General features: G+C 35.2%; 1 protein-coding gene and 1 long non-coding RNA gene across 2 annotated transcripts in view; both read left to right on the forward strand.

Annotated features, from left to right (window-relative positions):
• The first annotated feature begins 1,474 nt into the window (after positions 1–1,474).
• The window catches only part of LOC140152018 (uncharacterized), a 45,342-nt gene continuing 28,887 nt past the window's right edge, over positions 1,475–17,929 (forward strand). Inside the window, exons 1-2 of the mRNA XM_072174321.1 lie at positions 1,475–1,697; positions 9,355–9,547. Of these exons, the coding sequence (XP_072030422.1) occupies positions 1,598–1,697; positions 9,355–9,547 (293 nt within the window). The 5' untranslated portion in view covers positions 1,475–1,597. The remainder of the gene's footprint in view (positions 1,698–9,354; positions 9,548–17,929) is intronic.
• On the forward strand, positions 9,707–14,667 carry LOC140166794 (uncharacterized). The gene is made up of 4 exons (XR_011860902.1): positions 9,707–10,085; positions 10,949–11,080; positions 12,275–12,336; positions 14,115–14,667. It is a non-coding gene; the product is annotated as an uncharacterized lncRNA (long non-coding RNA).

Genomic DNA, 17,929 nt, shown 5'->3' on the forward strand with positions numbered 1-17,929 from the left:
TCTCAAGATCCAACCTGGTCAGCCACCAGAGGTCATTCCTTCCATCCTCAGCTCACCTATGGAATGCTCAACCTGGTCCAATTACCTCTAACCAGAATCGGCTGAGCTTCAAACGGGAGGTTAACAACTATCTTGGCGCCAACCCATCAGCACTATCACACTGATAGCAGCTGTTAATGCCTTGCATAGTTCAGACATCAAAATTTAAAAAAAATAAAAAAAGTTGCACAGGATGGACATTTTATATAAAATTTATTCTATCAACAGAACCTCATCAGGTTGACAATTTGTTAACAAGTTCCATATTATCAAAAAAGCATGCCTCTTTAACCAATTAAATCAGATTTGCTCCTTTTGTGACATTTTAAATATGGCTTGGAATTATTGGTGTATTTTCGGATAAAAACCGCACATTTTCCAATAAAACACATTATTTTTCTTCCCGTTTTCTCTTCACCTCCTAAATCGACTGGGTAAATCAAAGTCATTTTTTCGTAATTAAAAGCCTATTCCGTGATTTACTCAATCAGAGGATCATAAAATCATCAAAATTAAAGATTTTGGCACCTTTGTTGGTGTCATAGATGTGCAAATGGTTAAGCCAGCGATTAAGCCGAAAGCCATGTATTAAAGACAAAAATAAGACATGACATGAATCTGCAATATTTCTCTACTTTTAAGAAGAGAAATTAGTAATACGTATTTGAATGGCGCTTCAACTTAATTGTTAATACTTTTCATTTCATTTCATTTCACTTTATTTAGGTACATACCAAGGATAAAAACACAAAAAGTACACATAAAAGTACACTTAATTCCATTGTGGTCCTTGAGCCATAGTGAAGATATAAACATAGTAAAATATGGATTGCACTCTACATTTAGAATAAATTAACTACAGACAATATTTCAATATCAAAAACAGTACACATCAAAATCAGTCATAACCTTTTTGAGTATCGTCAGCCTCACAACCAAAGTGCCCAAGTCACCATCACATGCCTCCCACCCGCATCCCCAACATCCCGAGCAACAGACCCCCAGCCGATAAACCCCCCAGCCGCACATACTGCTGTTTTCCTCGGGTTTTTTTTTTCACTTTAAATGACATATCCTTCATTTTTAGGCAATTTATTATTATACAAAATTAATTTGTTTACACTCGGTGGGATCACTGCCTTTAATAATTTCCCGCATTAATATGAATAATAATGATTATTTTACAATGAAGAGAAGCTGATCCTCCTTAGTATCCTTGCATAAATTGGGCGTTTCCTTAGCGATGAATACATTGATGATAAAACACCAATTGGATTGGTTACTGATCACACGCCTTTTTTTCACTTGGAGGCCTTTTCTCACCAGAAGGCGTTTTCGACGACCTGATTGGTTAATGAATCTCAACACTTCACTATCATATCTTTTAATATAATAATTCGCATTCGCCACCTGCACAGCACATCTGTCATGCCTGTTGATGAAGGCGTCGTCTTATTGAGTTTTGTTGCATTTAATATGAAGATTTAGCTGTTGCACCTTGGATTCTCTAGTCTGGGGTGGTAAGCCTTTTGGGTTTACCAACTCCAGATCAAGAAATATGAAGCATACATGCCAGTTGATAGTGGTTTCTTGCCTCTTTTGGTTTGAACTTCTCTGCAGCCTTTTTGGTCAATCGTGCATGGTCTCGGCAGTTCCTGGTGAGTCAAATTATCTTTGTTCTTTTTTTATTTTCTTATTTCATTCATACGATTCTACATTAAAGCCTTACGATTTCGGTCAAATTGTAATTTGGTCATTTGCCAAATATAAAATATTATTAGTAACAACTGTCAGGACATTTTCTGGTAATTTTAAGCTAAACTAATCAAATTAAATGAAAAACTCACAACCCTAGCTGCTGAAATGTGGTGTTCTATGAGGGATTTAATTAAATTAAAGTCATAATTATGACTTAGTAATTTAAACTTGCTCTGTTATTTTAAAAATACAACGAATTTGGTTGAATCCAATTAGGTGTAAGTTGGGACATGTGCAAACATTACAAATATGCAAAAATCAGGTTTGAAAACAATTTTTCACTATAAATTTGAAGGATTTAAAATAAATCCTTAGGGATTGTGATCAGGGATTAGGGACCAATCGAGTATTTAAAATTAAGTCTTGGCAGATTTAAAATCCAATCTTTAAGATTAAAAATTCAAATCTATAGGCCTAAGATTAATTCTAAATCTAAAATTGATTGGTCCCGAATTACAATCCTTAAGGGAAGGGGTATTTATTGTGGGACATTAGAGCACATCAGACATATCGAATTGCATTCTGAATACGAAGAATGTCCTTGTGATATCAAATAATTTTGATTTTTTTTAATTCGCAATGTAATACACATTTTATGGCAAATCATTAAAAATTGATAGTTTTGATATTTAACAGTAGTCGAAGTAAACTTTATAAATCTGATGATTTATACTTAAAGTGTATGTAGGTGGGATGAAAAGCCGACGATCAATTGAAAATTTTGACCTTTCGTATTGAAGATATGGATTTTTTCCCAAAACACCAAAAAAAATTAGGTCTTTTTGGGAAAAAAATCCATATCTTGAATATCTTGAATATGAGAGGTCAAAATTTTCAATTGATCGTCGGCTTTTCCTCCCAGCTACATACACTTTAAGAATATATCATTAGATTTATAAAATTTACTTCGAGGACTGTTATATAATCAAAATGTGAAATATATCAAATTTTGATAATTTGTCATAAAATTTGTATTATATCGTGATTTTCAAAAATGAAAATTATTTGATATCAGAAAGACATGCTTCGTATTCAGAATGCAATTCGATACGTCTGAGGTGCTCTTATATGTTCCATAAAAAATACTGTCGAACCGCTCAAAACGCTCATTCCAGATCCCTTAAGGATTCATTCTTATTATAATTTATTTATTCATTCTGTTTTTAAACACTAAAAACTTGAGAAGAAAGAAAATAAAAGATAGAAAGAATAATAACAACATACACAACACAAATACAAAAGTATCGCTTACAACATAATATAGGCCTAATACAATATTGTGCATATTCTTAAATTCGTTTAAAACTTTGTAACTTTGTCCTTGGGTACACGAGAAAGACAATAATATATTATATTTATATATTCCATATATTTCATACGAAAGATATTCAATTTATTTATTCTCTGAAAACAAGCTTTTTCTTCAATTTTTCTACTTAAAAAATGTGAAAAAGTGGCGATATAAATTATGGTTTCCCATTTGAAAACCTGTTTCTAAATTTAAGTAATACTTAGCACTCGAAATAATATAGTTTAACACTTTAAACCTTGGGTGTCCTTCCAATCCCAAAATTATATTTTTGTAACATAGATGTATTCGACTCTGTATCTTTCCATTCAAACGTATCTCCAGCTCCTTCCAAAAAGAATTTATTTGATGGCATTCCCAGAACATGTGATCAATATGTTTCTTTAGTTTGACATAAATGACACTTTTCGTTCTCTTCGAGATTAACTAGCTTTCAATAATTATTACTTGGAACAATTCGATGAAGGATTTTGATATTGATAATATCTCATTCTTTCTTCAGTTGTAATTTTGAAAAGGTAATGTCCAAACAAGCGATCATGATAATTCTGATTAGCTGGTTTTGTGGATTGTGACATGTTAAATCGTTTAGATGCATCACGAGTTGTTAACTTCTTGACCTTTAACGTATTTTTTTCAATACTTTTAAGTTTTCCAATATCTGTTTCAGAGACTTTTATTTCTAATTTCCATTCTCTTTGTAAACTATTGAGCTCATCATTTACAACATACCAAGTCCACCGGAGGTCGAAATTGAGTTTTTTTGTATGGCCGTATTAAGGGCTGGGGTATGAACGTTTGGACAGTATTTATTTTGGGACATTAGAGCACATCAGACATATCGAATTCCATTCTGAATACGAAGAATGTCATTCTGATATCAAATAATTTTGATTTTTGAAATTCGCAATTTAATACACATTTTATGGCAAATCATTAAAATTGATATTTTTGATATTTAACAGTACTTGAAGTGAAATTTATAAATCTGATGATTTATACTTAAAGTGTATGTAGGTGGGATGAAAAGCCGACGATCAATTGAAAATTTTGACCTTTCGTATTGAAGATATGGATTTTTTTCCCAAAACACCAAAAAAAATTAGGTTTTTTGGGAAAAAATCCATATCTTCAATATGAAAGGTCAAAATTTTCAATTGACCGTCGGCTTTTCCTCCTGCTACATACACTTTAAGAATATATCATTAGATTTACATAATTTACTTCGAGGACTGTTATATATCAAAAATTTGAAAAATATCAAATTTTATAATTTGTCATAAAATTTGTATTATATTGTGATTTTAAAAAATGAAAATTATTTGATATCAGAAAGACATGCTTCGTATTCAGAATGCAATTCGATAGGTCTGAGGTGCTCTCATGTCCCACAAAAATACTGTCGAAACGCAATAAACGCTCATTTTGGATCCCTTAAACACATTAAAATACATCTTTTGGTCTTTGTTTCACATTCATATCTTTTCCCGATGATATTCAAATTATTGATTTCCGGAAATCTTCGTTATATAAAATGAGGGGAGGTGGGGGTGAATATATAGGTTAGAGAACACTTCGTTTGCATTGAAAATCTATAAAATAATAATAATAATAATAATTTTGTCAAAATTTAGCAAAAACCAAAATTTTATGAATTTCCGGAAAATCCCCAATAATTGACAATTTTGGTCATTTAAAAAAAAATGCTTAATTAGAAATAGATTTTTGATTAATCCTTTTTGATATGACAAGCAGTTGACACAGTAAAGTAAGAGTATAAACCGCAAAAGGGGGTTTCTAGAATCTGTTTAGTCGGAAAATGCGGTAAGTCCCTTAATTTGTTTTAACAAAAGGTGTAATAAAAATATACGAACTTTAAAAAATTCAAATAAACCATTTTGGTTCACTATGACGATACCTTAATCCACAAGCAATATCAACAAAATCAACCAAACTAAAATTGCCATATCAGAAAAACGTGTTTTTCTCAGAATTGTACTTTGTGGATTAAGTCCATATTTTTCACTAAGCTTTTCGTATGAATAAAATGAACCGCTCTCTCTCTATCAAAAGCCAAACGTGTTGCACCATACATTCCGTGTGATGAAACATTCTTCACATCATTTGTCCAAGACGTTGATGGACGTCCCCTTCCACGATGGCCTTCCACAACTCCCTGAAGAATCTGCTTCTCAACTCCACCATCCTTTCTTACCATGTGGCCAAAGTAGCGCAATTTCCTCACAATGCTGGACTTTCTGATGTTTAAGTCTGTGCCAATCTTATTCAGGACCCAGATATTTGTCTTCTTGTCTTTCCAAGATACTCCCAACAGCCTCCTATAGCACCACATCTCAAATGCTTCTATCTTCTTCCTATCATCCAATATAGGCTTTAATCTTCAGATCTTTGTCATCCCCAATAATAGTCTTGTACGAGCTCTATCAAGAGACTTATGTACATCTTTCGAAAACAACTTACACGAATAATGCTGTTGATCATTAACGTGCATCCTTGGCGAACACTTCGTGTCAGATCAAACTAACCAGTGGACAACCTCTTATTTTTTAATATTTGAATAAAAACATTTTACCCATGAAAGCAGATTTGGACCAATTTTTTTTTTCCAAGGTTGCCATAAGAAAACTCCATTTAACGGAATCAGAAGCTTTCTCCGATTCGGCAAAAGCAATACCAAATCGGCAAAAGTAATACATAGAACAAGGTACAACGGTTATGCCGAATACCAGAAATCTTCATAATAATTGTTTGGTGATCGGATATAATACTTGGTACAATATCACAAATCTAACCAAAATCAATTCTTGATCATGTTCATGCAGAATTACGATAATATGCGTTGACATGTGTAAGCTTTTCTAGTAATGTCAGTATAATTTGTTAATATAAAAATGTTTTTGAAATGTAAATTGTTTTTAAAAAGAAGACATTTGAGGGAAATTCGGCCATTCTTATGCTTATCCTTATTATAGTAGGCCTATTATTTTTAGATTTTCTATCCAAAGTGATATCCATAGCTATATTCATATCGCCTCCTACAATCAAGTATTTTTTATTTTACACATTTTCTATAATATTGCTTAAAGTCATAATGTACGATCTTATAATATGAATTCGGTTAATTTTTTCAAACCTGATTTTTTTGCATATTTGTAATGTTTACACATGTCACAACTTGCACCTAAATGGAATCAGCCAAATTTGTTGTGTTTGTAGGTAAACAGAGCAAAGTTCGACATAAAGTCATAATTCAAGAAATTATGACTTTATGTCCGCCCATAGAACTGCGTGTTAAACGGCCAAAATAACAAGCAGTGTTTCTTTCACGTTACCTCGTTATTTCAGCTCAAAATGGACAGAAACCATTCCCGATCATTATTACTAGTATTATTTCAGCATTTGAAGGAAATCGTACATTAAGCCTTTAACTAATAAAAAAAACAAAAAAACAATTGACCAAACTATTTTGTGTCTTTAAGATTTAATTTGGCATATATAGGTCAGAAGTTTTTGAAAGATTTCGTGATGAAGGACGTAAACTTATTAAGTATAATATTATTAAAGGGGGATCCAGTTGACCAGGCAAACTTTCAAGGACAACCCAATTAAGTAGGCTTAAAATATAATCAAGTCAATGTTCACCTCTATACCACCAAACTTTGTACAGCTTCCAACTTAATGTGTTTTCCAGATATTTGTAGCGGCCTTTAAGGGATCTAGAATGAGCGTTTTATATGGCGTTTCGACAGTATTTTTAGTGGGACATGAGAGCACCTCAGACGTATCGAATTGCATTCTGAATACGAAGCATGTCTTTCTGATATCAAATAATTTTCATTTTTTGAAATTCACGATATAATACAAATTTTATGACAAATTATTAAAATTTGATATTTTTCAAATTTTTGATATATAACAGTCCTCGAAATAAATTTTATAAATCTAATGATATATTCTTAAAGTGTATGTAGCTGGGAGGAAAAGCCGACGATCAATTGAAAATTTTGACCTTTTATATTGAAGATATGGATTTTTTCCCAATAAAAACCCTTTAAAAGGGATGTACCGGGACAGGAATGATTTCATGTGAAGATTATATAACAAAAAGTAGATTACATTGAGTAACAACCATTTTCTTTTTTAAAATATAAATATACAGTAAAAATAATTTTTAAGTGTAAAGATTGTGGTTGTTTGAACATTTTGAGCCAAGTTCCATTTGTTGCTATTCTTTCAACATCAGTCTTTACGTTGTTACATAAATTTGAAAAAAGATGGAATAGATTCCAAACATTTGGTTCCAAATGTGATCCCTTCTATATCCTCAAGAATTTCGGAAGCTACTTCATTGGCGATTTTACCTAATAGTTTATGTTACACTCTGTTTTGTATTCTCTCTCACACTATACTTACGTCAAAACTGTCTATATATAGGCCTGTATAATTGTGATTGCACAAATGAAATTTGTAAAAGCAAACAACATTCGCATCTTTTAGTATAGATTAATTCATAACAATCTGGTTTGAAAATTTAAACACACAGAATGTTAAACACTATATCAAGAATAATTATTTTGGAATATATAAACAACAAATATATTATAGGCCTACACATACTGAAACCCAATGCTATTGTATTAATTTTGTTTATAGCATGGTTAAAGACTAGTGATATATACGTAGGAACATAATTCGTTACATCTGCACCAAAGCTACATTTTACTGATTTCTGATTTTTCTGTATATCATCATAATATTATAGACAAAAATATATGAAGTTAATCAACTTATCCAAAAGAAGATAATTGTTTATCATGTGTGCAAATAGCTTTTGATACCAGACTTTTGATTAAGGGCATAACATACACCCTCTTCTATCCTAACATATTATTATTATCATGTGAAACTCCTAAATGTAGAACCAATTGTCCTGCCAATTATTCTCTATCTCCCACCAACTGCCAATTAATTTTCATGTGTAAAAAGTTTTCTGGAATAGATGTGTAATGACATCAAAACATTTTCATTAACCTATAGCAAGATCGCTGCTAGATAACCTTGACCCTGCTTGAAAAGCACTATGACATGATGACCACACACTGACACATTTACTGAGTATTTTATTGTCCCCTGCACTTTATACTCTAATAAGGTCAATGTGCATGGTAAGAGGACCAGCGAATTTGCCCAATTTTCAATTTAGAAAGAAAGTTCCTAAAATATATACTGATTTTACCTTAGTCATGCAAAATCAACACAAAACTTCTGCTTTCTTCACACACCAATTTTGGTATTTCTATTTGCTATGACAACTTGATCATTTTTTGACAATATTTTCTGTTTTATTCATAAACTATCAAATAGAAAGTTAGAAACAACAACAAACTTGAACCAATTAATAAGTACCGTGGCCAGCTTTGCTGGCCCCGGTACAAAAAGACCTTTTTTATTTTGGTGTTTTGGGAAAAAAAATCCGTATCTTCAATACGAAAGGTCAAAATTTTCAATTGATCGTCGGCTTTTCATCCCACCTACATACACTTTAAGTATAAATCATCAGATTTATAAAGTTTACTTCAACTACTGTTAAATATCAAAATATCAATTTTAATGATTTACCATAAAATGTGTATTACATTGCGAATTTCAAAAATCTAAATTATTTGATATCAGAAGGACATTCTTCGTATTCAGAATGCAATTCGATATGTCTGATGTGCTCTAATGTCCCACAATAAATACTGTCCAAACGTTCATACCCCACCCCTTAAGTATAATGAATTTATATCTTAGACAGTAAGAGCAATCATGTAATCTACTTGTTTGACACTATTGATGATATCTTGTCTTTCCATCAACAAACACAAATAGACAATTTGTTCCCAATCATAGGCCGCGGGTAGGGGGAAGGAGAGGACACGCCTCTTAATTTTTTCCACAGGGGACGTCCCCACATGTTAAAAAATAAAAATAAAACAATAATTGTCATCTGTATCTTCCTTTTGGGCGCCCTCTACGGAGGGTACCCCTTATTTGTCTTGGGGTTGCAAATTGCTTTAATTTTTGGTTTTGCTAGATTTGCTTTGCATCCATATTTTTAAAAGTACGTGCTTAGAATAAATAACACAACTGGCTGGGATTTGATTTTAGGGCTCCAAAAAGGATAGAGCAGCCCTGGTTATATTGGCAGAATGAGCTAACTATATTCCTGTTTCTTTGTTTAACAGCCGCTACCATAGAATATGCTAACGACACTTACTATTGGCGACTTGTTGACGGTAATACAGAGTACGAAGGTCGGCTTGAAGTTCGGCGTAATGATACAGATTGGGGTGTGATCGATTCAAATTCATTGACTTCTGAAGATGTTAAAGTTGCTTGTGCTATGTTCGGATACTCGTATGGTCTCTCGTTTGACAAGTAAGTATATTCTATCGGAGGACCCAGTGGCGTAGCGAAGGAGGCGGGATGGTGCCGAATCGACCAATTCAGCATCGATTCTGCGCCACCTCCAAGCGCGCATTTCAGCACAAAATCATTTGAATGATCAATTAAAACCATAGTGTGCAGGGGGGGTGGGTCATACTTCTCTGGCAATTCCAGGGCAATCCCGACGGCAACACCACGGGAACACGATTTGTTTTATGCGCATGTCTAGCGCATGCGCATTTTGAACAATTAGCGATATCAGCCGTTAAAAACAGCCTGTGATCTTCAATCAGCTGATCGTAAATAACAATCCCGGAGTTGACCAGCTTCAACACACGGTTACAATCGAATCGTGACAATGGGAATTCAATCTTTACTCCCAAAATTCAAGAATATAGAAAATAAAGTTTCTGCCAGGGTTTCTGCCGCGGATTTGGGCGGTGAAGTGCAGGTATTGACGCATCAATTTATGGATCTACACATAAATATTAACGAAGTACACTGCACAACATGGAATTGATCCACGAAAGTAAGTTAAGCTTAAGCTTAATAAATACTATGTAATGTAGATGGTATACCATCTACATGTAGTGAAATTTGTTATGATCATTTTAAATCGGGTGTGGTGCTGAATCCAGTTACAATTTTGTGGATCTTGTGGTTCTGTAATTATGATGTGAAAAGAGTTGAAACGCAACATCTTCATAATTGACATATTTCTCAAGAACCACAATTATTTACAATACTAATATTAAGAAATTATTTTAAGTGTGTGACTTGTATTCGGTGATGAAGGAAAGGATTAAGGGCTTATTTTTCATTAATCTCCTATTCTAAACCATGAAAATTGTCTTTTTTATAGCTGCGTGACCAAAAAGCATCCTGTACCGTTGATTGGTTTTAATGTTACCTGGTCACATTCCTAATGAAGTAAATTTTAAGAATACATGACAAGCCGTTCCTATGCCAACCTGTCTTTAGCGCCAACCTGCACCACATTTTTGAAGACAACTCGTCACTGACCAGTGACCAACCTGTCCTTGCTTGCTGGAGGTAATAAAGCTAAGGTAGTTGACTATATATATTGTCAAGGGACGGGTAGACTATATTGTCAAGGGCAGTGGTGTACCGTGTATGGGTCACTTGTCAGAGTGGGCAAAATCCTGGTGTGCGGTAGATTTACCCGGTCACAGGGTAGATTTCCTCAGGCAGAGGTGTAAAATAGGCTGATTTAGCATAATTTTTCAGGTTTTCCTTCATGGTCAAAGCCATGGGGGGTGTAGAGTGACCCCTGCCACAGATACGCTACTGGTCAAGGGGTGGGTTGGGATAGGGACAAGTTGTATATCAACCAATTTTTATGTCACTTTTATGCAATTATTGTTCTTACAGGTACCCCGGTATGTCAATGATTTCTGCTAAGCAGTAGATGTGTTGGTTAGGCAAAATGTTACGCCCATAGTTGTTTTTGACGGGGCAGATCGAGCTACAAGCAAAGCAGCACACAAAGGAAGAAAGAAAAGGGTATGTATTAATTCATCATGTATTTACATCTTCATTCTTGGTAATTGAAGTAAAAAAAAATCAATCTGAAAAGATATGTACAATGTATGTGAAACGCTAACATTCACATATTTTGGGTATAATCGCGAATTTTAGGTTTGGCCACAAATTTTAAGATTTTTCCAAGATACCCATTTTTAAAGTATTCATTTTCCAAAAAAAACCATAAGTTTTCACAAAATTGAAAGAACCCATGGTGATCTGTAATACAATCCATGAAGAAAAAAGTACCGGTATAGAAAATAGACCATAGCAGAATGGTAAACTGCATATCCGTCAATACATGCTTTTTCCATGGGAAATGAACTTTGCTGCTTGGATGATGTCACGATGAGGTTAGCATTTATTCCGTATTGAAAAGCGTGTACTGACGGATATTCAGTCGACCGCCCTCATCATGCGCATATTGGGGGGGGGCTTTGGGGGCGCCAGCCCCCCGGAGTCAAAGTAGGGGTGGCCAAATCGAAGGGGCAGCGGAAGAAGAAGGGCGGCAAAAAGAATTAGTAAAGAAAAAGGGCGGAAAATTTGAAAAAATTGTACTATATATTCAAAATGTGTTGCTTTTTGGGCGCTAGCTTTTTCAAACGATCAGTAAAAAAAATTGGGGCAACCTTTTCGGGCTGCTGAGGAAGGGCGGCAAAATTGAATTTTCTTCAGCCCCGGGTAGGGGCGCCATGCACGCCACTGCTCATCATAGGACTTAATTTTAACGAATTCAACTCTGCGAAGAGAAAAAAAAAAAAAAAAAAATGCAAATTTGCGGAAAATGCACACATTTTGGTAATATTATGGATAAACATGATAAATCACACAAATCAGGAATTTTGTGAAATTGATGCGCAAAATTTGCTCTAAAAAATCATACATTTTTCTGGTGCTTACCAATACAGTGTAGTTCGTAAATACAAATTAGGGCACCAAATCTGTGTGGGTACTTGTACTGTCTGTGTAATCATTGGGAATTTCAATATTTCTCTGTTTGTGTTTGCTTGTTTTTTTACACCCAAGTACTAGATTTTCCTTGGGTAAAGCTCAACCTCACTTTTGTGAAATTAATCAACGAGAGGAGTTTATGCATGCATCTAATGTATTATGTACCTCAATTTTCCTCAAATTTTGATATCTAAATTTGCATTTCTTTCTTCATGTCATCAGGAGAAAAAGACAGGAGAAGGCTAGAGCCCTGCACCACCATGCCACACAAAATGAGTTTGCAAGTAAGTCTATGATGTATGACATGTACATTGTACGAAGGGGTATCCAAAAGTTTTTGACATCACCCAGAAGTGAAAGAGCTATTTTGATGAAATTATGTCAGTGTAATCACTGGTCCTTATGTACATTATGGTTCAGAAATGGTCTCATAAGTATAAGTTTACTTTCTATCCAGATGGCACTAGGTGGGCAGTAGCTATAGGCGCATAACCTGCAAGATGGTGAAAATTGAGGAACGAAGCGTGATTAAGGTTCCTGCATTTGAAGGGTTAGGCCTACAATGCTCATAAAATCTATGATGAAATGAAAGCTATCTCACGGTGATGATTGCCCATCATATTGCACTGTTGCTTTTTGAAAAAGGAATTTCCAAACTGGCCACATGTCCCTCACAGATTAGCCAAGAAGTGGACGCCCATCACTTACGGCTGATGCAGCCACAGTGAAGAAACTCAAGAAAGTGGAGGATCTTATCATGAAAAGGTAATGCGCCTACTGCCCATCTAGCGCCACCTGGAAAGAAAGTAAACATACTTATGAGACCATTTTTGAACCATGTACATAAGGACCAAAATTTCATCAATATAGCTCTTTCACTTCTGGGTGATGTCAAAACTTTTGATACCCCTCAGTATATACACATGTATCATACAGTAAAATCGATTAAGGAACCGTTCACAAACACTTGTTGGGGGCCCTGATGCAAAAAAATTTCATCGTGAAAATTTTTCGGCCCCCTTTTCAGATCTCAAAATTTCAGGGCCCCCTTTTGACATGAAAATTCGGTCAACCCCATATACTCAATTTTCCCGGAAAATTTGTGATCAATTTTTTCAGAGCCCCTCTCCCCCTAGAAGGGTCAAAACTTTTAAGAGCCCCCCTTTTGCATCAGCCCCCCCCCACAAGTGTTTGTGAACAGTCCCTAATGTAGACAATTCCATGATCATCCACCATGAATGGGCTGCAGTTTCAGCAAAGTTAGTTTTTGAATAGAAAGGAATTTGCCATGTACATTGTATTTTAGCCACTGATTTTTAGTTTACTTCACATACTTAGGGACACAAACTCATTAAATAATCCAACCCAAAAAACCTGCTGTATTGCTAACATTACAACCCTTTTGTAGTGAGCAGCCATGTGACTGCAGGGTTAAGGATGTTGTGAAAAACCTGCATTATATTTAAATACAATTTTAATCATCCTTTTTTTGATTTAAAATGCTAAATATGTAATTGTCCCATGCCAAGTAACTGTGATTTGGTAGGCAAATGTACATTGTATTTATTACGGCAAACCCTTGCTCATTCATTTGTGATTAAGCCAGTCTCCGGGAAGAGACTATAGTTTCAGTCACAGTTTTGGTCACCTTACACCTTCAAATGTGCTCAAAATTTACACTGATGTAAAAAAAAAAGATTTCTTTAATTTAACTTCATATGAGGAAAGTAGTTGTGAATTTGTTGATAATTTATTTTTTCTGTTTGCCCTCTTGTGGCTGTGGTGTACACCTCACACCTTTGTGCGGAGAATATCAGTGGAAGTTGGAGCTACATGTAAGAAAGCGTGAGTACCGGTACCTCAAACTGCTTTGAAATGAATTTGAAATGTTGTCGCTAACAGTGGCATTTTAATAATCACTTGCACCATTTTGCCAATGTTTGCCACCAGCAGTAATTTGTCTCCCAGAATATCATTGTATCCCACGTATCATTTTCAATTTGCAGTAAAAACTTGTTCGATGTGAAATAATGTTTTATTCTATTTCTTTTTTAATTTATAGGTTGGTGTGTGTGGTAAGGCAAAATATTGACCAAGCCCTGGAAACTGATAACTCAGGCAACTGGTAGTCAGGAACCATATTTGAGATCGAAAAGTTGCAATAAACATTCCTCTGCGAGTCTGTGTACTGGTGTACTACTGTGCCATTTGTGGCAACAAGCAATCGACAAGTAACTTTTAGATTTTACATTCCAATTTAGAAATTAAATCTAAGCAGTGGACTGTGGCAACAAGTGTTTTAGGATTAATATTATGAAGCTCAGTTACACTACCTGATTCATATTGGGCTGCCTGCACAGGTACACCATCGCTGAGGTAGTTGGAGGTACATGTACTTGGCTGGTACTGTGCAGTACCAGTTTAGAACCAGTGCAGTACCACTGCTGGTGGATCCTGTGCAGTGGCATAATTGGTACTGTGTAGGTACTTTGTGTGTACCAGTCTGCAGATGGCCAAAATAGGAATCTTGTAGTGATAGATTGGATAGACAGCTGAGAACATCATGCTTGTAAGCTTTTAGGCTTTGGGTTGAGCCTTTGTTTGAGCCTGGCCCTATCAGGGCCCGAGCTTAAGCGCCTGCCCGGACCGACTGGTTAAATAAACCTGCAGGGGTCACTCCCATTGTGGCCTGTACACCTCCCGCGATAATCAACTTTTAAAATGCACCTTAAACAAGGATTTAACCCTTGGCTAAAACGATACCCTAAACAGATATCACACGCCTGTTTTCACACCCTAAACATATACAGGGATTTTGTTCCTTGCATAAAATTTCATACCCTAAATTTCATTTCCACGATTAGCAATTGCAATTTTGCTACCCTTTTTCCAATTTTTCATGTTTTTAACACCTTAAACACGATACACACGTATCGTGCCTACCCACCTAAAAACTACCCTTTTACGCATTTTTATTATCGCCGATGGTGTACATGCCACAATGGGAGTGACCCCCCTGGGAAATAAACAAATTTGTTCTTGGTTAAAAAAACACAAGAGCAGTCATATCATGATTTAACCTAAGTAGTCCTCCATCCCCCAATTAGTGTCCCACACTGAACTCTTTTGACTCAAAGGTGCAACTAACCCCATTCGCCCATACACTCAATTTAGAACACAGCCAAAAAAGAAAGTCTCCAGTAGTTCCATCCCCATTTAATCAGATTCTGATGAGTTTATGGCAAAATAATTTATATAATAATTTTCTATACACTCTCCTTCAAGATTGATACCAAATTTTATATCAAAAGTTTAATCATCGTGAGCATAGAAACATTTGTTTGGAAATTCGTGCAATTTTAAAAATGACATAGGGAATTGTATCACGTAGCAGAGCTAGCATGAGTGCCCAAGAATTACGTCGCCTGAATAGGCCGGCAGGTTAAAGGTTTGCCCATGCATGTCAAAATGCAAATCAAATACCCCGCTCTTCCAATTGTGCGCAGGCAAGTGTACAATGATTCCTGTAACGGGTTGCTTCAGGCCACATAATAAGCTGATGCCATGCATTGGATTTTGCGTGGTCAATTCGTAATTTGTCATTTTTAAAATTGAACGAATTTACAAACAACGGCTCCTTTGCTCATAATGATTAAACTTTTGATATCAAATTTGGTATCAATCTTCGAAGGAAAGTGTGTTGAAAATTATTATATAAATTATTTTGCCATAAACTCATCCGAATCTGATTAATATGGGGATGGAACTACTGGAGACTTTCTTTTTTGGCTGTGTTTATTTCTATTATGTTCTCAGAATCTTCCTTCCTATACTTTGTACAGAGTTAAAGAGTCCAATATAATCAACACTTGGACTCAAAACTTGGACTTTGTTGGATAGGCTCACTTTCCCCCAAAAAATTGTTTTCCACAATTTTTTGACCAAAACTCATTTTTGACCAAAAATCACATTTTGAGCAAAAACCACATTTTTTAACAAAAATCACATTTTTTACTAAAAGTCATGTTTTTGACCAAAAAGATTCTGAAAATATAATGATAAAATTGATGTTTTTCACTCAATACAAAACTTTTTATTGGTCTCGCTATGAGTTAAAAATATTGGACTTGACTTCGCCTCTCGTCCAATATTTTAAAACTCATAGCTCGACCAATAAATTTATGTATTGGGTTCAAACCATCCAATTTTATATCATTATTGTCAGGTAAATGCAAGTATTTTGAAACACTCCCAGCTAACTCAGTCATGTGGCAATATATGGCCTTGCGATCAGCAAACTGAGCTAGTTCTTCATGAAATGAAGATTTTGAATTATGATCACCATGAACACAAGCTATTGCCAAAAAAATGGGGGAAAATGCAAATGGACATTAAAGATGAGAGAAGAATGACTACAATCTCAAGACTTAGTAGAACCATGCTATATAAAAATAACATTTTATTAAACCTCTTTACATGGTATCTGAAGAATTACTTTACATTATTGAAGGCAAATTTGGTAACTTTTAACACAATCACTGGCAGATGATGTTAACAATCATGACTTTGTATGTGTAAAATGAAAAGAATAATAAATTAAAAGCATAATCATTTGCTTTGCTTGAATTTATTTCAGTGTTGCATTTGAGTAGGAATAGAAATACATGCAAGATGGGTAAATATCATATAAACAATGGTATCAGACTCGCATAGTTCAGTGGCAGAGAAGATGGTTTGCCATTGTTTTCTTTGTTGATTATTGCTGTATGGAAGTATGGTTGGTTGACAACCTTGCAAAATTTGAAAATTCCAGTCAAGAGATGCATAATTTGACCTACTTGGGGCTTTCATTCCAGTTTTATGTGTTTGAGCCAAAAAGGACCAAGGTTAAATGTTACGCACCATCAATGATCAAATAGAAGTAATCAGTGGCATAGCATAGGTCATCATATTGGGGGGTAATTAAAGCATCTGTGTCTGATTGACAGGCCTCAATTAAGGATCTGAAGGGCACAGCAACTTTTTTAGGGCAAGTTGTTAATTGCCTTGGATTTTCACTCAAAAGGCAAGGCAGCACGGCAGTTTGTAATATTTCAAGAGGGCATCATGGCAACTGTTGAAAATTTGAGAAGGGTGCCAAGGCAATTTCTCAAAAGTGAAGAAAACACACACAAACATAGATAGATGATTTTATTATGAAGGGGCAGGGCTGGGCCGGGCACCGACGGCAACTTCATTAGAGGGCACGGCAAGTGACTGCCTTGGATAAAGGACATATTTTGAGGGCATTATGGCAGTGGGGATGGGCACCCACGGCAAAATGCTGTGGGTGCCGTGGGTTAACTCGAGGGTTGCTGATTGAGGGGCACAATCCATTTTCCGCAATTTTCCAATTGGATTTTCTAAACTTTGCAATCGATTTGGGGGGGGGCATGTGCCCCCGTGCCCTATGATGCTACATGGTTGCAACATGGATTCACTGTGATCATATGCTCCAAGAGCACCATCACAATTACTACATAGCTGGACATTTTACTAGGTTTTTATTTTTGCAGGTGGTACTACACCCTTGATAAATTTGTGACTATAAATAATAATACACTGGTAACAAAAGTTATGTATATTATAGGGGCAAGGAATCCAGATACTATACTGGAATTTCAGTGACTCAAGACAAGTGATACGTTATTTATGATAAGAAAAGAGGTACCGCTAGAATGTATACCCCATTTATATAATGAACCACCTGTCTTGAATCACTGAAATTGCAGTGAAGTAATTGGATTCCTTGCCTCTATAATATACAGGGTGTCCCAGAAAAAATTACCGAGCGAATAAAATTGAACGTAAGTCGAGTTATAGACATCAGAATCAACA

Source organism: Amphiura filiformis, chromosome 1 (genome assembly GCF_039555335.1).
Source record: "Amphiura filiformis chromosome 1, Afil_fr2py, whole genome shotgun sequence".
In the NCBI taxonomy this organism is placed as follows: Eukaryota; Metazoa; Echinodermata; class Ophiuroidea; order Amphilepidida; family Amphiuridae; genus Amphiura; species Amphiura filiformis.